Source organism: Ornithorhynchus anatinus, chromosome X3, assembly GCF_004115215.2.
Source record: "Ornithorhynchus anatinus isolate Pmale09 chromosome X3, mOrnAna1.pri.v4, whole genome shotgun sequence".
NCBI lineage: Eukaryota > Metazoa > Chordata > Mammalia > Monotremata > Ornithorhynchidae > Ornithorhynchus > Ornithorhynchus anatinus.
In genome coordinates, this window is record NC_041751.1 from 12,175,599 (window position 1) to 12,197,117 (window position 21,519).

The 21,519-nt window shown below is 41.1% G+C and overlaps 1 protein-coding gene across 1 annotated transcript in view; it reads right to left on the minus strand.

The window, feature by feature from the left end:
- MARCHF11 (membrane associated ring-CH-type finger 11) overlaps positions 1 to 21,519 on the minus strand; it is a 79,558-nt gene that overhangs the window by 56,109 nt on the left and 1,930 nt on the right. Inside the window, exon 2 of the mRNA XM_029053610.1 lies at positions 20,367 to 20,522. Within this exon, the coding sequence (XP_028909443.1) occupies positions 20,367 to 20,522 (156 nt within the window). The remainder of the gene's footprint in view (positions 1 to 20,366; positions 20,523 to 21,519) is intronic.

A 21,519-nucleotide genomic window follows, 5' to 3' on the forward strand; every position in this document is an offset into this window, starting at 1 on the left:
CTGAAGCTGGCTCTGGTAGTTTGGATGTCATGTTGCTATTCATAGGCTTTAATCAATTGTGAAAATTGGGAAGAAACATATCAGGTCATGGAGCAGCCAAAAATAATCATCAGTAAGATGCTACTTCTTAGATCGTGGATGCTTTCCAGATATTGCTGTCTTATTCGGTACGCAAAAAGCTCTCAGTGAACACAAAATGATATTTAGCAAATTCACTCAACAGAAATAGGTCACTGCTGTTGTACAGTTACTTTTCTTTGTATTTCCATGTCACTGTCAACACATTCACTGAAATGACCCATGATCCGAGCTTATCTGATAATGATACTGCAGGGATGACTGGCTAGGTCCATACAGAATCCCTGTTTCTCCTCACCGCTGTTAGAAATGGTGGAGATATCAGTCAATCGGTGGTATTTATGGAGAACTCTGTGCAGAACACTATACTACGCACTTGATAATTCTGCCTTGTATTTATTGAGCACCTACTGTGTGCAGAGCACTGTAATAAGGGTTTGAGAGAGTACCATATAACAACATACACAAGGAGAGATATAGACCTATGAGTATGGCAGAGAACTACTATTTTATGGATAGATCAAAAGTCATTAGGTTCCCACAGATTCCTTGGGCAGATTTCAAAGTTTTGAGGCAAGCGACTGTCCAATTTTGTAGTCAATACCTGAAAGCCTCATTCAGTATAAGGAAGACCTCTTCATAGAAAGGATTATCCTGCCCTATGAGACCTGCTCTTCCCCAGAATCCAGAACCTTCTCAAATCAAGCGCTTAGTACAGTGCTCTGCCTACAGTAAGCATTTAACCAATACAATTGATTGATCTGACCAAATCCAGTATAGTATATATATTATATATTATACTATATAATACTATTATATGATTAATTTACATCTTCGCCAGTGCTTAGAACAGTGCCTGGCACATAGTAAGCACTTAACAAATACATAAGAAAAGTGGGAATTGACTATGTCAGGGAAAGAAGAATTAAAGCACTAGCAGGAGAGTAAAATTCAAAAATCAAGCTTGAGCAATTCCAATATGCAGAAAAGGCAGTAATTTGAAAGGAGGACCAAATAAATGTGAATGAAGAATATTTATGGGTATTTTCAGAAGACAGAGTGTAAAAGGAAGGCTGAGAGGCCACCAATCCCATGTAGAAATCAGTTTTCAGATGACATCTTGATTCTGACAGGAAAGTGAAGAAGAATGATTGAGAAAAAATAGAACAGGAATCAAATGTGTGGTAATCAGCAAGAAAACAAACAGAATAATTCTGGAAGAGTATTTCAAATGCAGAGGAAAAAAGATAAGAAAAAAAAGCTGAGAAAAGATTTGAGGAAGTAGAGGAAGGAAATGTCACTGAAATCATGCTTTAAAGAAATGATTCTTTAAATGACTTTTAACGAGCTGAATGGCTTGTGAATCCATGACTTCTGCATCCTGCAAGCCAAGAAAAAGTTTTGTAAATGTGAAAAATGAAAGAAAGCACAAAATTAAAGTGGAAAATGTAAAGTGAATCGGAGGCCAATCTATAAGAACCGGGCTTATTTTTGGAAGCTAATCTTCCCTTTAAAAATGGTACTTCTTGTTTGAATCTTTCCAAAACAATCTTAACATTGGTGGGAACTTCCCTGCACAGAGCGTATCACAGGTGCACATAACATATACCACATTCCCCCCTCTAAACTGTAAGCTGGTTGTGGGCAGGGAATGTGTCTTTATTGTTATATTTTACCCTCCAAGTGCTTAGTACAGTCCTCTGCACACAGTAAAGGCTCAGTAAATATGATCAAATGACTACATTTGGTCCCACCTCTGTGCCTAATATGGAACCCTGAGATCGGCACGTCCAATATATTGATAGCTTCCTTTTGTGCTTTTCCACTCTTTATTCCTGTCATCCCACAACACTGTCACCTTGCCTCCAAGGAGTTTTCATAACCAGGTTGGAGGGGGCAAGGGAGGTGGTGCGGGGACCCCACCCTACAAGGATCAGCAGCCAATCTTGGTCTCGCAGGTTAATTAGGAATCTTGCCCAAGGCCATGATATCAGGGAAAAAATATCCTCTCTACCACTTTCCGCCCTTCTTTGCAGAATAGTAGCCGAAAGCACTGATTTCGTCCTAGCCTTAGCCATCGAATGACTCAGTCATAGGTGAAATCCGTGATTTCTTTCTCATCCTTCATTAGTTTTAGCCTTTACAGTCAGGGACAAAGAGAAAACCATTTATTCTTTGCCCCACATGGAACTAGTGGAAAATAAGGCCAACAAAGATCCCAGAATGAGAGACTGATGTATTTGGAACAACAAAATGGGATAAGATCTATACGTAAGCAGAGAGTCCGCGGAGGGTAAAAATAATCCTTAAAATAACTACATTTCATGTGGAAACACTAGAGGGGGTAGTTGTATAATCAAGGTCCTATAATGTATAATTTGGAGGAAAGGAATTGGCGTAAGGAGTCATTTTCCCATTGACATAACCTCTCAAGACCCGTTTTAAGCTACCTTATTTTGAAAGGTTATAAACTTTAACTGACAATCTAAACTAGTTCACACATGAAGCAATAAAGATGACATGAAAACCCAAAGGAGAATCCAATGGGGAAAACTTAACGTTGGAATGATTTTTTTTCATTTCTTATATAGGATCATCAATACAATATCTTATCCCCATAAAGTGATTTTTTTCCCTGAATAAAAGATCTTAATAACCCACTTAAAACCTTTAGGAACTAAAGATTTTATGTTACAGTTGACATTTCCCATCAAATATGGGAAACTGGTTATCTCATTTAGGTTGACTAGGGGCCGTGAACCTTTACAACATGTTTCCCTCTTACGAAAAGTGCTCTGAAAAGAAAGTTTTGAAGCTTTTCTTTCAAAACTTCCAGCTATTCATATTCTGTCAAATGGCAGTGTTAAATATGGCCCAGTATTCCACTGCCTTAATTAATGAGGACAATTTACTTCACAATGGATTTGGAAAGCCCCAAGTCCAATTCAGCAGCAAGCGGAATAATATAAGGATGTTCTTTCCATTTTAAAAATCATTATTTCTGTGTCTTGGTGGATTGCAACTGTACGCCTCCACAATTATATGGCTTCCAAAATAGTGTTCCTAATATTAACTCTTCAAATAGTATCTGAAAAAATATTTTTCTTCGTTTTATATTTAGAAAAGTGCCTGCTCTGTAAAAATGTCATACTTGCAAACACTAAATGAATGTTTTAGTCAGTTGAGAAAATATGTTTTATTTTACCCCATTTGTGAAGATAGTTGATTTTTTGAGGTTATTTTCATCCAACATGCTGAAGAAATCAATGTCAAAAATTACTAAAACTGTATTAATTCAGTACCTTTCCTCTGAACATGTAAATTTACAAAAATGATTAGGGGCAGATGGGAAAAGTAGGTTAGCTAGTAATTTAAGCCCAGGAATAAACAATGAGTTCCAAATGAGAAACCAAATTTCCCAGGAACCAGAGAGCCGTTAGCCAGCACATACCCCCTTCTTCATTGACTTTTCTCTCAAGATATCTCTTTGCGGTAATAACCTTGCTCTCTACTTCTTCCCCACACCCTCCCTTGTATCCAGGGCCTCCTTGGGTATTTCTTTCCAATTTCATGTCTCCCACATAAAACCATGAGCACACAATGAATTCAAGGAAGTTGCCTCAACTCTTTCAATTCTATTAACATTCCAAATCTAATGAAACATTTTAATAGAAGTGTTAAAAAAATAACAGGGCTACACAGTAATTGATCTATCCTAAATCCAGTTATAAAAAACTGATGAACTCGTCTACCAAAGGAATCCCACTAACCAGTATTTAGAAGCTTTATTTCAAAAGTAACTGGAGGAGTAAGTTAGCATATTTCTTCCTAGTGCCATGTTTTTATGTCTCTGTTGAATGCTAAGCAACACAATTTCTGTCCTGCTGACAAGAAAGGGTAAAGACCTCGGTCTGGGAAAAAGAGAAAGTCAGAGCTTCAACAGTGTCTCAAAAGATCTCCTGACTTGTCAAAAATCTATCCCCTTCCATCTTTGTCTCCAAACCCGTCCCTCCCCAGCTTATCAAAACACTTGCTCCCTCTCCCCTCCCCTTCTCAAACATTCATTTTCCAGTGGTTTCATCCCCACTGCTTTCAAACATGCTGATGTATTCTCTATCCTAAAAAAAACAAACCAAAAAGCAGAAAACCTTGACTCCACAACTCCTTCCTACCTTTCCTCTCCAAAGCCTTGAACAAGGTGTCTAGGCATGCTGCTTCCTCTTTCTTTCCTTCAGTACTCTTTGACTTCTGCCCCTTCCATAGAAACTGCCCTCTCTAATGCCATGACCAATGGCATTGGCTTCTATTCCATAATAATCTTTTTCGACTTCTCAGCTGCCTTCGACACAGTCCCGGAAAAATGCTCCCCGAGGAAGCCCTCATTTCCTCTTTTCCCACTCCCTTCTGCGTCACCCTTGTATTTGGATTTGCACCCTTTATTAATCCCCCTCTCAGCCCCACAGCATTTACGTGCATCTCCAAAATGTGTTTATTCATATTAATGTCTGTCTCCCCCTGCAGATTGTAAGCTTTTTGTGGGCAGGGAACCTATGTACCAACTCGGTCACACTGTACCCTCCCAATCGCTTAGTATAGTGCTCGGCACACAAAAAGCGCTCAACAAATGTGATTGATTAATAATTGTGGTATTTGTTACATTTGTTGAGTTCTAAGCACTGCCCTAAGCACTGCGGTAGATACACGGTCACCAGGATGGTCATCATCCCTAACTCATATGGGTCTCAAGGTCAAAGTAGGATGGAGTAGGATTTGATTCACATTTTACAGATGAGGAAACTGAGGCATGGAGAAGTCAAGTAACTTGCCCAAGGTCACACAGCAGCCAAGTGGCACAGCTAGGATTAGAACGCAGCTGCTCTCCCAGGCTCATGCTCTTTCCTCTAGGTGACACTGATTCCTTACACAGTCTATTTGCCAATCCCCTTTTGGTTAAATTGAAAATTAAGCTAGAAATAGTTGGGCCATTTAGAAACATAAGGGTTCAGCAGAGGATTGTGTTTGGAAATGAGACATGCAAATGAATATTAATCTACTGGTTAACCATACTGAATCTAAATCCTGAGTTACATATGGCATAAGGTTACTAAAACTTCCAGAGTCACAGAAGGTGCCTGATGAAATGGTTGGCATTAATTTTTTTTTAAATCTATCTAAAAGAACTACACTACCGGACTGTTCTAAATTGGCCAATTGATGGAAACTTCTCTTGTCAGCTCCCAATGTACTAAATTTTGGAAGGCAGAAGTAGCTCTAGGACATTAACATTATTTTTTAGATTTGTTCCACACTTCAGTTACCTCATGGAAACCAGCTGAAATCTTGTTACGAACCCTAGGCCTCCAAAAGGGACATATAAAACAAACTAAAGGTTACTGAAGAGTATTCAACAGGACTATATATGGCTAGGTTGAGAGTCACTATGCACGTTGGGCAAGTCACTTCACTTCTCCGTGCCTCGGTTACCTCATCTGTAAAATGATGATGAAGACCGTGAGCCCTATGTGGGACAACCTCATTACCTTGTATCTATACCAGTGCTTAGAACAGTGCTTGGCACATAGTAAGCGCTTAACAAATACCAATATTATTATATATGAGCACTTCGTACTGAAATGACCTGTAGTAGTATAGCACTATTCAATTACGCAAATTTTTAGCCATCAGAAGCTTAAAAGTACTCAAGACGTGTAAGCAATGAAAAACAACATCAATGTCACAGAGTAAGCCTTTCCTTACAGACTAAAGTGAATCTCTTACTCTCATTTTCTGCCAAGAGGGTAAATATTCTGTTCTATTTCATCCCAGTGCTAAATGAACCAAAGAAAATCCAGCTGATTTTTATAAAATATTTGAGTCTTTCTGACATTTCTGTGGCTATATAAATTTGAGATAATTGGATGAATGATCACTGCCTAGGAGGGCTATATATACATTTGGTCTGCCATAACAGTATTGAAGTATTAGGGAGCGTTCTTTCCACAACCTGCACCCACTGGAATAGAACCCAAGCCAGTGTTGAAGGAATGGTTTATGTACATGAGTGTCACTGGCCTAGGGGTGAGAACGACAATGTGATTATCCCTTGGCACAAAGTTCTTATAAGAACTGAATGTACTTGTCAGTTTTGAAAGCTTAACTTGTCCAGCTTTGAAAGGGAAAGGTGCACACTCCCTAATCAAACAGTCATTTATCTCAAGCCTAACAAATTGTTCAGCAGCATCTGTGAGCCTCCAATGACCATTACACCTACCTCAAAAACAGAAGCACTAATTAAGCATTTGTGCAAAGGCACCCACAATGAATGATACCAACAGGGAGAAAGATTCTGTAAGGATCTAAACAGATTCAGCACAGCAGTTTCAATAACTGATAAGCTAGTTCTCCATGTGAAGAAGTGTTTCTTTTTCATTTCTTTAAATCTGCTGTACACTTCTATTTTGGTCCCCCTTAGCCTTTGTTTTTCCAAAATGAAGAAGACAAATCTTTTCGGTCTATGTGTGTAAAGATATTTCTTCACCTGCTGCTGCTGAGATAAAGGTTATATTAATCCCAGAAAAAAAATCAACTTAATGAAAAGTTAGGTTTTTTTTGAAGTTCCTCACATTTTACTCATGGAGTAAATGGAGCTTGAACAATATGCTGCATGGAGCAGCTCATGGAGTTGGGCTCATGGAGAGAAGTTACACTATTTTTTAGCTTCCTTGAACAGGTCTTCTGATTAGTCCAGGACCACATGGCTAAGAGGGATCCAGATGGGTGGCCAGCCCAGCCTCTTTTCCCAATCTCCTAACTGGCTTGCCAGGACTCTGGATATTCCTTTGAGATTACTCAAGGTAGTAAGAAAATTGACGTGAGGTTGAAAAAGTGGGCAAAAATGATCTGTCTCACTAACAGAAATAAATTCACATTGTAATGTTTAACAATCTCAGGAATGGATCAAACTTTTTTTCAGAGGGACCACATCTCCATGCCCAAATGTATTAGAATTTCAATTAGGCTCCCAGGGCTAGCTTTGCCCCAAGTGAAACAGTGGCTAAAACAGAACATTCTATCGACAAATCTGGCTGTAAAAAAATCATCTCGTCTGGTAAAGGTGCAATATGAAAGAAAACGAACAAATACTTCAGTGCTCATATTAAACCTATAAATTTCTGTAATTGAACTTGGGCCTGGGGAAAGTGAAGTCAAAAGAATGGAGCAATTACCCAGTGGATTTGTTTAAATGTCAAAAGCTCATCTGGATAATTCAGGTCCAACAGTATCTTTTCCTTCTAGGGCACAGTTTTTGCGAGACTTCCCCAAATAATTGCCCCAGCTCATGACTTTGCTTTGCCTTAGAAGACTCAGGTTTGGCATACTTTTCTTCAAAATGCATTTCTAAGTCTAAAAGGTTTACTGTCTAGGTAATATTGCTGAAACACAGAAGGCAGAGTTACTCTGGTGAATTGGGCTTCAGAAAAGTGTTGGTTAAATATACATAGATAAGAAGATGTAAGGCACAATGCAATCTTTTTCTTATGTAGTCCACCTTTTGTGTGGACCACCTATGTATTTTAATTATGAAGGATTTTTCCTCATGGCAATTGATCATCTTTCTTTTCAGAAGAGACAGAAGTCCTCTAATTTTGCAGGAAAAGTCATCTCATGCTGTGTCTCTTGAAATAGAAAAAAGCTAGGTTATAGTCTTCCACACCCCTAACAACACATAACTGGCTGCACAGGCAAGTCTGATACCTAACAAAAATCTCAATATCGTAATCTTGTGGGTCATTGGTGGCTTCAAACTACTTTATTAACTAGTGAAAAATGGGATAGGAAAAAAGCCTTAGAATAGTTTTACATATCTTATTTTAAATGTTCCCCGGTGTTTTCATTTGGGTGAGAGATTTCACAGCCAAAAATGTTTTATTATTAGCCCCAAAGTACACGTAATCCCATAGAAAAATTTGCAGCATATTGTTCAAGCTCTTTAAAAAATTAAATGAAATCCTTCAACTAATGACAACTTCAAAAACAAATATATGACACACAGGGATAATTAGCATTAATCAACTCTTCTTTCATGACATTTTTTCTTTTTTAAAAAGAGCTGAATATAGTTTATTAGCAACATTTTAAAAATTCTATTTTAAAATAATTTGTTCATTATATCGCACTCCTAAAGTTGTGTCTTCACAACAACAAACAGGCTGTTTGGGAAGTCATTAAGAAGTTCATTCAAGTGTAGGTATTAGATTTAGTGTGACAAACCGTTCTGTACTCTAAAATGTTCCAAAACAATGTTGCTTTCCAACTGTCATTTCCCATACTGATAGAATTTTAGATGAATGTCTTCTAATTGGTTGTCAATGAAATGTCACCAGATAATAGGCTATCAAGGGTCAGATTCAGCCTCTGCCTTCCCCTTCTACTCTCTCCATCTCTGAGAAGACTAACATAAGCCAGGTGAGGAACAGGCTTCTTGGGCTCGGTCTCCTTTCCTACCTGTTACTTATTTGGACGGTGGACTAAATAGATAACAGCTCATAACTAGCAATGCAAATGCCCCCCTCCCAGATATGAAAATGTCACCATGGAGGCAACCACGGTCAAAACCATGGCCTTGCCCTGATTATATCATTGTGCCCAGGAAAATTTGAAAGTTGGTGACCACTATCGACACAAGAGATCAGTGCTGGACTGACCATATAAATCTTCTACACTTAGGCTGGCAATATCACAAATGTCTCACGAAACAGCACCAAAATCACCAAAACAGTTTGTTGTCCAGCTTCTCAAAAATGAAGTTATCTGCAGGAATACAAGGAACCACTACCTGCAGAACAAGGAACCACAACCTTGAGCCCTTCTGGAAGCAGTGAATGGGCACTTCTCCGGGACACAGAGAATTGGATTTCCCTGGCTTCCCCGGCTCTATTCCCAAACAATCTCTGTGCTGAACTAATGCTGTTCCTATCTTGTCTATTATACTTTCTTCTCCTCTAGCCACACCCCATCCCTGAGACTCCTTTGTCCTTAACTCTTTCCTGTAGTAACTGTGCTTGTCGATATTTTATATTCAGCTGATGTTTGTGTAGCTAGGCTCCCCTCCGGATTACAGGCAATTTGAAAGCACAGATCGTACCCATTCTTTATTCTGGATTCACCCACCAAATACAGAGGCATACAGCTTGTGAGAGTTCAACTAATTAGTGCTGACTTACTAATTTACTATTTTCCAAAACCTATTCATTACTACTAGCGCAATGAAGGCAGCTAACCTCAAACCTCCATTATTTGGAGCACGGATGCATATAGATCTCATCAGAAGCAATTTGAACATTTAAAATGCACAAGGCTTCTTCATACTCGTGTTTTTTCCTCCTATTAACTTTTTCTATTCCCTCCGTCATTCCTGCCCTCGCTGACACATTCCTCCCTCTTCGGTCTCACCAACTTTTCCCACCACCAAATGATTGCCAGTCCAGGAACACAGAATTTGGGCAAGCACAAAACTTCATTTCGTTGTGAAACAGGCCCTAAATTAACTTTATCCTCTTTTTTCCTATTACCTGAAAGTCTTCTAATAATTCATAAGGATGGACTGTAGCTATGACACATGCAGCATATAAACTAAGTATAGAAATTATGCACATTTTTTACAAAGGAGGTTATCATTAATTTATACTATTGTCTAGAGTCCAGATTAATGAGTTTTGAGAAAATAACTAAATGAACAAAAATGATAAATTAAGCAAGAAAACTGCATTATGATATGCACTTCATTTATTTTGACAGTTTTCATCATCTATAATTATATGTCATTACATACATTTAAATGTGATCTATAACACTGTGTAAAATAATGAAGACTTGGTCATTAGAGATCTCTACTATTAAACCTCCACTCAGAAGCAGCACGGGCCTGGGAGTCAAAAGGATCTGGATTCTAATCCCAGCTCTGCCACTTGTCTGCTGTGTGACCTTGGACACGTCACTTCACTTCTCCGTGCCCCAGTTACCTCATCTGTAAAATGGGGATTAAGACTGTGAGCCCCATGTGGGACAAGAACTGGTTTCAGTCTGACTATCTTGTACCTACCTCAGCACTTAGTATAGTGCCTGGCACATAATAGCACCTAATAACTGACATTAAAACAAACAAGCTTGGATGATAACTTATTTTTGCAATAATTATGTAATTGACATACAAGCCAAGTGATGCATAAAACTTCACTGTACATATGTTAAACGTAGGAAACAACCCTGCTGTGCTGTAAATCAAGCAATGGTACAAAATATTGTTCTTTGTTTAAAAAAAAAATCCTTCCACACACTATTCAGAAACTCAATTTATTTTGAGTAACCCAGAGTCCCTCAGGGAGTAAATTACTTCTGGGGAATAAGAAGCTGTATTAGCTCTTTGACTAGAGTTTCATTTAGTAAAATGTCCTCAGAGTGCATTGAGTACTTTCTCAGCCCAAAAGAGTTAATGATTTTCTAAAGGTGGCCACTACTTTTAGCCTTCACAGACTGAAGGGAACTGGTTCATTATGCAGTGGTATACTGCTCTTAATCTCAAACCAGACACTTCACCCATGTATTATGAATATCCATCAGATAAATCATTCATAGAAGCCCAAAGCTTCAAAGAAATTATACCCCCCAAATAATGAAATGAAATAAAATCAGATGGTGGGTAAGGAAGAATTAATAAAAATTTACTAGGCATTTGCTAACCTAAGGTTACGCTTATGGATATCAAAGTCAACAATGAGCACGTTTTATAATCTATACGAAAGGCATATACAACCCAGATAAATCAGAATCCATTCATTTATTCTAAGGGCATCGTTCCATAAATCACAAGCACTTCTGTTTTATTCAGTGACAAATGCTTGGCTCTAACCCCACCCATTTACTGAGTTTCAGTGATGTTTTTCCACGTAATCTAAAAGCAGGCTAGTGTCTCATCCTCTACATAAATCGTATTTTAACCATCTTAATTGCTAAATATCTGAAACTGGGTTATTAACTTGGTACATTTAGAAATAGCGGTTATATTTTGGAGAGCCCAGAAAAATCCCTTAATAAAATTAAAATTCCTTCATTTTTCCAAATTGAGTTACCATCTATTTGGGTTATTTTAAACAAATTTACTGTAAGGTGAATGAGGGATGTGAAGCATAAACTCTTTTCTACCTTATACATCATTTCATTACGTCCTCTAATAATATGGACTCCAGAAAAAAACTCTTTGAATTAAATAATGAAGTCTTAAATTTGTACTGTTATAGGTACTTCCATAACGACGCTGCCATCAATTCTACTAAAAGAAAAGTGATGATGAAATAGAGGTGGCATATTCCACATCAAACCAGATCGTTCCTGCCCTAAAAAACAGTTTGGGAAATAAATGATCTAGCTTAGCTGTCTATATGGAGGATGATTATGGTAACTTGTTAAGTGTTTACTTAGAACAGCTCTGAGGTCGATACAAGACAATTAAGTTAAATTCAGTCCCTGTGCCACATGGGGCTCACGGTCTAAATGGGATGGAGTAGGATTTAATCCCCATTTTACAGACAAGGTAACTGAGGCACAGAGAAAAGAAGTGACTCATCCAAGGTCATTCAGCAGACACGTACAGAACCAGGATGAGAAGCCGGGGCCTATGATTCTCAGGTCCATGCACTTTCCACTAGGCTACGCTGCTTCCCACAAGCACTCACACACGGATCAAGTGACCCATACACTGACCCACACACGGATCAAATGAACGGCCAGATAATATCAGTTTTTCATTTTCACTTGGTTGGGCAAACAGTCCGGAGATACCTACTTCCCAGTGTGAGAATAGTCTACTCTGCCTGCCCTGTGAAAGAGTTATTATGTTGAAATTCCAAACCAAATGATTCCTTCCTCCTCTCTTCCTGAACTGACAAGTTTCCACCACCTTTATACACCCACCCTAGTCACTTCTGAATTAGCGGTAAATGCTGAAGCAATGGGTGTGCAGTGTCCTGCCTTTCAATAATAATAATGACTGTGCATTAATGATGTGCCAAGTAGAGTACTAAGCACATGGGGTAGAGAAAATATAATCAGATCAGCCACAGTCCCTGTCCCACAGTCCAAAGGGGAGGAAGATGAGGTATTTAATCTCCATTTTAAAGATGAATAAACTGAAGCACAGAGAAGTTAAGTGGCTTGCACAAAGTCACACAGCAGGCAAGCATCAGAGTTGGGATTCGAACCTGACTCCCAATACTCTGCCCTTTCCTACAGGCTGTGCTGCTTCTCATCTTTATTCTCTATCTTCATCACTATCTGAATGAATGATGATCAGACTGGTGCTAACGCAATTCAACCTTGTTATTAGCATATATTTCAAAAGGTCCCTAAACCATGCTTAAGAAGTAATTAGGTTAAAGGCTAGTCCCATTCCCAACCCTACATGAGCACAGGGAGAAGGGAATATCTGTAGCCATAAAGGACTAGAGATTTTCCCCATTCCCAGTCCTATGTTTCACCAAAAATTCCTTAGTGGAAATTACAGATGCCAGACATAACCAAGCTATATTGAGCTCACTAAAACAGGGGGGATTATGGAAGCATTGTCTAGTGGACAGAACACACGCCTGGGCGTCAGAAGGATGTGCGTTCTAATCCTGGCTCTACCACTTATTTGCTGTGTGACTTTCGGGAAAATGGGGATTAAAAATGTGAGCCCCATGTGAGATGTGGACTGTGTCCAACCTAATTACTTCGTATCTGCCCCAGCGCTTAGAACAGTGCCTGGCACATAGTAAATGCTTAAACAAATACCAAGCAAACAACAACAACCAAAAAACCCCCAGCTCTACTAATATCTCATAGGTAATATTTTTCAATTAATAAAAATTGTTTCTAGCACCCTTTGTAAGCAAATATTCTTCTGGTATTCCAGCAGGGTAGTTCAAAAACATGTTCGCATTGCAAATTCAAAATATCTATATTACATGTTCATTAAAATTCAGTGGTATTTTCTGAAGAGCCAGGATTTTTAGCCCCTCTCATTATTAATGGAAAAAAAATCATTCTTCACACTTAGGCCAGGTTTACCCATACCAATTCTTCAGATAACTGACACCAAAACACAGACCTTGGCCTCAACTATATGGTTATTTTAGATGAAAGGTTTGGGGAATTAGGAGCTTGAAAGACCTGAGATATTGAGATCAAAGTCTCAATTTTCTAGGTGCTAAGCAATTCTAGAGCAAAGTGCTAGATAACTAGCTAGTCCTAGCCTTAACGGTCAAAGGTATTTTCTAATACTCCTTTTCTATCCCACTTTATTTTTCCTTTCTGTATTTGTGTGCAGGGGGCTAGCAGGGGGTTTCAGACATTATTTTTCATTTCAGTTTTCCTCCAAATTGGCATGAAGCACTCCTCTGGCTAAATACCTACCCTAACCTGGACCACGCAGACAAAATAACAGACAAGGAGAAGCAGTGTGGCCAAACGGATAGAGCACGGGACTGGGAGTCAGAAGGACCTGGGTTCTAATCCCGGCTCCTCCACTTGTCTATGTGACGGGGGCAAGATACTTAACCTCTCGGTGCCTCAGATCCCTCATCTGCAAAATGGAGATTGAGATTCTGAGCACTCTGTGGGGCATGGACTATGTCCAAACCACTTAGATAACCCCAGTGCTTACTACATTTCCCAGCACATAGTAAGTGCTTATCAAATACCATTAAAAATTTTTTTTAAAAAAACATATTCTATTATTCTCACCCAGGATGTTTCAAGTGGTTCCGATAACCAACTCTTATGCTTGTGAGCGGCCTGCAGCCTCCAAATGCTTTCGTGGGGAAACTTGGGGAAGTGATACAGCATTCTACTTAACCATTTACCCGGTGGATAGAAAGTGAACAGTGGCATAGAAAATTGTGGTAGTCGGGATGAGATAGCCAGGCTCTCGCTCGTATGCTGAGGTTCTGCTGTCCCACCTCTCTGCTACTGCCGGGTCCTCCACATTGAGAGTTCCTAGGATAAGGACTGACTTCCTGGGCAGTGAAATCAGTATTCCATTAAGGACCAGTCCTAGAGATGGGCCAATCGGGACAAATTTCTAGGCCCCAAGCCCTAGGGGACCCTTGCTGTAGATTGCTTCGCCTCTCCCCACTGACCTCTCTGGGAGTCAGGTCCCATCCAAGAGAAGCAGCCTGGCTCAGTGGCAAGAGCCCGGGCTTTGGAGTCAGAGGTCATGGGTTCGAATCCCGGCTCTGCCACTTGTCAGCTGTGTGACTGTGGGCAAGTCACTTTACTTCTCTGTGCCTCACTTACCTCATCTGTAAAATGGGGATTAAGACTGTGAGCCCCACGTGGGACAACCTGATTCCCCTGTGTCTACCCCAGTGCTTAGAACAGTGCTCTGCACATAGTAAGCGCTTAACAAATACCAACATCATTATTATTATTATTATTATCCTTAAATCTGTCTCCTTCTAAAGCCCTGGAGGCATCTGTTTTAGGTCCGCCATCACGCTTTCTTCCTCACCACCCTTAACGCCATCTGGATCCATAGAAGATCCAGCTTTCCTCCCTGGTTATCATATCACTTGGTTCCTCCTTCCTTCATCATGCCCTGGTCACCCGGGCCCGCTTCCCTCTCTCTGCCTTATTTGTCCGGGTGTACAGCAATCTTGGCTCTGCTACTTACCTGTTGTGTGACCTTGGGCCAGTCGCTTAACTTCTCAGTGCCTCAGTTTCCTCCCTCATCTGTAACATAGGGATGCAATACCTGTTCTCCCTCCTACTTAAGATGTGGGTCCTATGTGGGACGGGGAATCTACCTGACCTGATTATCTCGTATCTCCCCCCAGTACTTAGTAGAGTGGTTGGCACATAGTAAGCACTTATATACCGCAGCTGTTACTATTATTATTGGGTGCTGCAGAGACTTGGGAATATGATTGCTCTTGCAGAAGCGGTGTTGAGGGTAGTATGAGGAGACAGAGTCCCTGGAGCTAACGTTTCCAGGGACCATGAAAGACAAATGACTCACTCAATGTTATATACTGAGGGTTTACTCTGTGCAGAGCACGGAATTACATGCTTGGGAGACTACAGTAAAGAGATGTGCTCCTGACTACCATCTTCAACCATTCATTTACCAATGAGTTCTTCCTCAGTACTTTCAATCTCAGATATCCCTCCCTTGACCCCATAGCTCCCTCCAATTATTGCCTCATCCCCCTCCTACCATTCCTCTCCAAACTCCTTGAGGAAGTTGTCTACACCTGCTAACTTCACTTCCACTCCTCCAATTCCTTCCTTGACCTTCTCCAATCTGACCTCTATCCCCTCATTCCACAAAACAGCCCTCTTTAAGGTTATCGGTGACTTCATTCTTGCCAAATTCAATGGCTTCTACTCCACTGTAATCCTCCTCAACCTCTCAGCCACCTTCGACACTGACAACCATCCCCTTCTCCTGGAAACATTATTTAACCTAGGCTTCACTGACCAACTGCTCTTGGTTCTCCTCCTCTCCCTCTGCCTGGCTGCCCTTTCTAAGTCTCTTTCATGGGCTCCCTCTCTGCCTCCCACCCTCTAACTGTGGAGTCTCTCAAGGCTCAGTTCTGGGTCCCTCACTATTCTCCATCTACACCCACTCCCTCAGAGAACTCATTCGCTCCCAAAGCTTCAAACCTCATGTTAATGTGGATGATTACCAAATCTACCCACCTCTCCAGCCCTAACGTTGCTCATCTTATCCTTCAACCCACATATTCGAGCTGTCAATAAATCATGTCGGTTCCACTTTCACAACATCGCCAAAATCTGCTCTTTCCTCTCCATCCTAACCGCTACTACACCGTTCCAAGCACTTATACTCCAGCTTGAAGACTGCATTAGACTCTTTGCTGACCTCTCTGCCTCCTGTCTCCCACTCCAGTCCATACTTCATTTTTCTTGGAAAAAAACAAAATAAAAACACACTCGTCCGTGTCTCCCCACTCCTCAAGAACCTCCAGTGTTTGTCCATCCACCTCTGCAAAGAGAAACTCCTTACCATCAGTTTTAAAGCAATCACTTTGTCCCCTCCTACCTCACCTTGCTACTCTCCTACTACAACCCAGCCCACACTCTTTGCTCCTCCAAAGCCAACCTACTCACTTTACCACGATCCCATCGCTGACTCCTTGCCCACATCCTCCCTCTGGCCTGGAACTCCGTCCCCCTTCATATATGACAGACCACTACTCTCCCTATCTTCAAAGCCTTATTAGTCACATTTCTCCCAAAAGGCCTTCCCTGACTAAGCCCTCATTTCCCCTACTCCCTCACCCCTTCTGCATCACCTGTACCACCGTAAGCACTCCAGGTACCCCCCACCCTCTGCCATAGCATCTATATATGCAAATGTAATCTATTTTCTTTTAATGTCTGTCTCCCCCTCTAGACTGGAAGCTCCTTGTGTGAAGCAGGGAACATGTCTACTGACTTTATCTGCCCTCTCCCAAGAGCTTAGAACAGTGTTCTGTACACCTTAAGCGCTCAATAAATAACCCCGATTGATTGATGAAAGAGCTCACACCTAGCAGGTGAAGCTTCTGCGCTTTAAATATCCCTCTATCTTCCTCTCTGAACCAAAGGCTCCACACTTAGGAAAGCTGCCCCAAGACTCACAAAGGACACCACAACTACATATCCCAGAACATATGGAGTTACAGAGAATCTCTCAATTTCCCTTGTCTACTCTCACATCCTGAACAGTCCCCTACACCCGCCCAGCGATGAGCCAGTCCTTGGGACCCTAGGCTCGGCACATGTGACAGGGAGCATTTCAGGTTTTCCACGGCTCAGACTATTCCAAAGTGGCTTCTAGGCAAATCCAGAGAGCAGAGAAGCTATCAATGGGCCAGCGGAGGGAGGAGGACAAACCAGGGCCGATTGCAGCCCCAGCCTTTTGGGCACTGGTCACTCGTGGCCAGGGAACCGTCAAGATGGCCAGGATAGAAACCAATGCCCTCAGCAGTGCCATGGCAACGCTATCTCCGCCAGCTCCACCAGTGGTAAACTGCAGTGGTAAACTGCAACCCCAAATACCAGTTGCCAAACCTCCTTACTTTAGCTGGCAACAGAGTCGGGTCCTTTTAAGAAACAGGCAAAATTCACACATGATTTTCATCCTGCCATCAGATTTGCAATATGCCCAAAGTGTGAGGCAAACACCTTAGATATTGTAGGTGTTATCGCAGGAAAAGGTGAGATGACTCATGTGCATAACTCTACAAATATTTGCAATTTCTTTACAAATGTAAACAGCCAAGTAAATTAGGCAGAGCCAAAAATAGACCAGACTGTTGTAAAGTTAAGGATGACACCAAGTTTTACCGCAGATGAAAAGGTACATCCTAAAACACTGCTACTGCACTTTTCAGACTATTCAGACTCATTCTCACCGCGTGCCTTTTTAAAATCGGTAGGGCTCTGAAACTTTGGCTAATACATTTTTGAGAGGTTGGGTTTTTTTGGAAATATGCGTGAGTCTGACTTAAAAAGAGGCTCCTGTTCTGGATTCCAATCAGAATCGTTCTCTTAGGATTCATGAAGCTCGGGTCAGATGTATTCACAAATCATGTCTGGTTGCACGGATTCAACTTTGTACATTCTACCCATTTTTTCTTTAGTATTTACTTTCTTAACGCTATCCTTAAAATGTCTTCGAATTTCTCCCGAGTTTATAGCTATGCCACATTATCCAGGTGAACGTTTGGATGCCCCCAAGAGGTACACTTGAAGTCAGGATGTGAAAATCAGGTCGAGCCACTAGCATCGCTCCCTTCGGCCCCCATTATCCATGGCTCCCTGAGCACCTGTGACAGGAAGAAGGGAAAGGGGGCCACAAACCACCCCTACAAAAATCGCACAAGCCCTCCAATGCTTCCACCATCATTGCCTTGATCAAAAGATTCAGAGAAGAAAAAATAGCAGGGAGTAGAAGGCCATGGGTGAGGAAGAAAGGGAGATTAGCCTCAAATTTTGGAAACTCCCATGAGCAGACTGGACTGGTTCAATTTTTCCATTCTTTGAAAAACAAAAGTATATGAGGTAGTTATAGGAGGGAAAACGAGAACATACAAAGGGGTTCTACGAAAATATTCAGTGAGAACAAAAATATTTGTTCTTACCAAAACCCAGCCCGTTCAGCCAGATTCTGCCAGACAACAAATCTTCTCTTGGGAAAAGCCTTAATTCTTTCAGGGTACCGGGTACCACTCGGGTAAATTACTCATCTGGACAAATGATCCAGTGACTTGCAAGAGTGAATGAGTTTCCCTAAAGTGAATACTTCACTTCTTTGAAGTTATTTACTCACTGACATGACCTGGCTGATTTATCATCTCACCTAGATAGAATAGCTCCACAGTTGGGTTCACGGTAGGCTGCAGCACTGTGGATATTCAGAGCACAGTAATAATTCCCCAAACTACAATAGTGTTAATTGTGAATGTACGTCAGTAAAATGAATGTAAACTGCAACCAGGTAATGGACCGTTTAGCAGAATCAACCAAATTGTCGTAAGGTATTACTCTTGACAAACAACTTTCTTTCCCATCCACCAAACCACTTATTTCTAATAGAAAGGTGTTTTTGATCTTATAAATTGAAATTTTGAGAATAATTTTACCTCCCTGTTCTCAGCACCATAAACCTTTGGGCATTTGACCACAGCACAAGTGCAGATGTGGCCCAAAAGCTATTCCAAACAGCAGCCTCCTAGGATGTTTCCTTATGCTTGCATTGATAATAATCTTTGGGGTATCTATCAAAGTGCTCATCGGGTGCCGGACACTGCACTAAGCTCTGGGGTAGACACAAGGTTGTCAGGTTGGACACAGTCCCTGTCCCGCATGGGGCTCACAGTCTCAACCCCCATTTTACAGATAAGGTAACTGTGGCCCAGAGAAGTGAAGTGACTTGCCCAAGGTCACACAGCAGGCACGTGGCAGAGTCGGAATTAGAACCCAGGTCCCCCTGACTTCCAGGCCCATGCTCTGTCCACTAGGCCATGCTGTCTCTTTAAATAACGCTGGGAAATCCAATTATTCAGCCCACACTCTGCAAGCACTTGGTAAGAGGTCTTTGGGAGCCCCGCACCCAACCGGCTCATACAACTGCCAGTGCTGAAAAGTGTTTCCGTTTTTACTTTCTCTGCAATGGATTATCATCACTTCTTTATCAGTTTACCTTTGGACTTTGCTAATGTTCGCTATCCCAGGCTGGAGTGAGAAAATTCAAACTTTTTCTTGCTCGCTAAATCATTCCTTAAAGATCTGGAGAATAATCACCTTTAAGAAGAGAATGACCTCCTGGACTCCCTCTCCACCCCTTGGGCACCTAATCTGCTCTGTTTACTTGGCATCATGTGCACTTCCTGAACAAAGAGAAGCGAAAAGGTAAGGGAGCTGAAATGAAATGGGGAAAGAAAAATTTCAAGTGGAAAGAGGGAGATCCTCCTCTCCTTTTCATTCTACCTTCACTTTTCATCTTTCCCCACATCCTCTCTCCCCCGCTGGTACCATTGAGTCTCTTTAGGCCTTTACTGTCAACTTTTTTATGGTCTGGTCAATTCCATCTCCACCCTGCAGCCCGCTCTGGTCACTTATTTTTTTTTTAGTGTTTCCTTTTTGGAACGGGAGATAACGTAATTGTCCGGAGGGAGTTATAGAAAGTGGCTGAAATAATTCAGGTGAAGAAAGTGAAAATAGAAAGCAGAAACTGTGCCAGAGGGAGGACTGAAGAAAGAGCTGCAGGGTAAAGAACAGAGCTTGCAGGCCACTCCAATCTTCCTCTGAACTCCACCCACAATCCAGCTTTTTTTTTTCTTCCTGCCTGTGGCCAATTCCCAGAAATAGCGCAGAAACAATGTGCAAATATTTAATTTTTAAATATATTCATAAACCCATTAGGTGGTATATAAATTAAACTTGTCTAGGATCATTTTAGCTGAAAGATTAATAGATCACATTTTAATCGTCACTTAGTAACAGAGAGCTATACCTTATCATCAATAAATATCAAGCATGGGCATTCTTTGAGTCTCCTAGGAAGTAATTAAGCTCCACCGCATAAATTTGGAGTACAATATTACTGGTTGAATCATTTGTACTCTTCATAGCAAAAAGGAAAAAGAAAAGGCAAGGCATTCTAAGACCTCAGAAATTGGGGTACTGTGAATTTCATTCATCAACACTGCCATTTCATAAACATAAATAGGACGAACATTTACCTGGCAAGGTTTTTTCATTTTAATTGCTATCACATGGTATCTGTAACAACAGAGCTCACAGGTCCATGACCCTCTTTCACTGATCCACTTTAACAGGCACAGCTGATGTGTATATCGTACTGACCCATCACATCGGCAAGGATTTAAGAGTTCACCCTAAAGAGAAAACAAGTTAAAATTAACTTTATGGTTGGGTTTTTTTTTTTTTTAAAAAAAAAAAAGAACCCTGCTTTCTTTCTTTTTTCGAAACAATAGCAGGAGTATTAGGCTCTGATATCAAATGAAAATAACTGTTCAGCCTTCCGCTAAAAATCAAACGGATCTCTGGCAGAGATATTGGTATCTCTTAATGATTCCAACGTTCCTCAGGCTTAGGGAAGCAGGTTGAGTGTTCACGGCCGATGCCCTTGGGGGAACACGGCCCTACTATCGGATCGCTTTAATAACTTTTAAAGTGGATGGTCAGATGCATTTCTTCCGCAGTTATTCTTAATCGTGACTAAAAAAGAAACGCCGGACACACGAAGGAAGAACTCGGCGGGGCAGTCCGCTTTCACCGAGTCAGAAATAGCATCGTAAATATCGACATAAAGCACTACGATCCTCAAAGCTCATGGATTTCCATACACTTCGGTTCTTCAGTGGAATCCACCACCTGACGTCTCCTCAAAGTAGATTAGGACTCTGTTTCCTCTACCACTCTAAATGCTACAATTTTGCACGTTGTCGCAGATGCGTTATTACTGTACGGGGCTTTAACGGACGCGATCGACCTTGGTTTAGCTCCTTTGAATAGTTCCTTGAGCCCTTTCATCATTTCCACACGCTTCCTCAAATTTAATAGGTTGGTTCAGTTAATAGGACGGATTTCTAGATGGGAAAAAAAACCCAACCCCATTTCCGCATCTTGAATGTACCTGGCGAGCATTCGTTTGGGGTTTTTTTTGGGGGGGGGGGGTGGTGTTGGAGAGGGAAGGGTTGGTTGGGGGGGGGGGAGGCTGTGTATGTGTGTGAGAGAGAGAGAAAAGGGGAGAGAGAAAAGGGGAGAAATAGAGAAAAAGGGAGAGGGAGAGAAAGACAGTGTATCGCTTCGGGATAGACCGTCCGAGCAGGATTTCCCCAGCTGAAAGGCATCACGTACCCCTCTCCTATT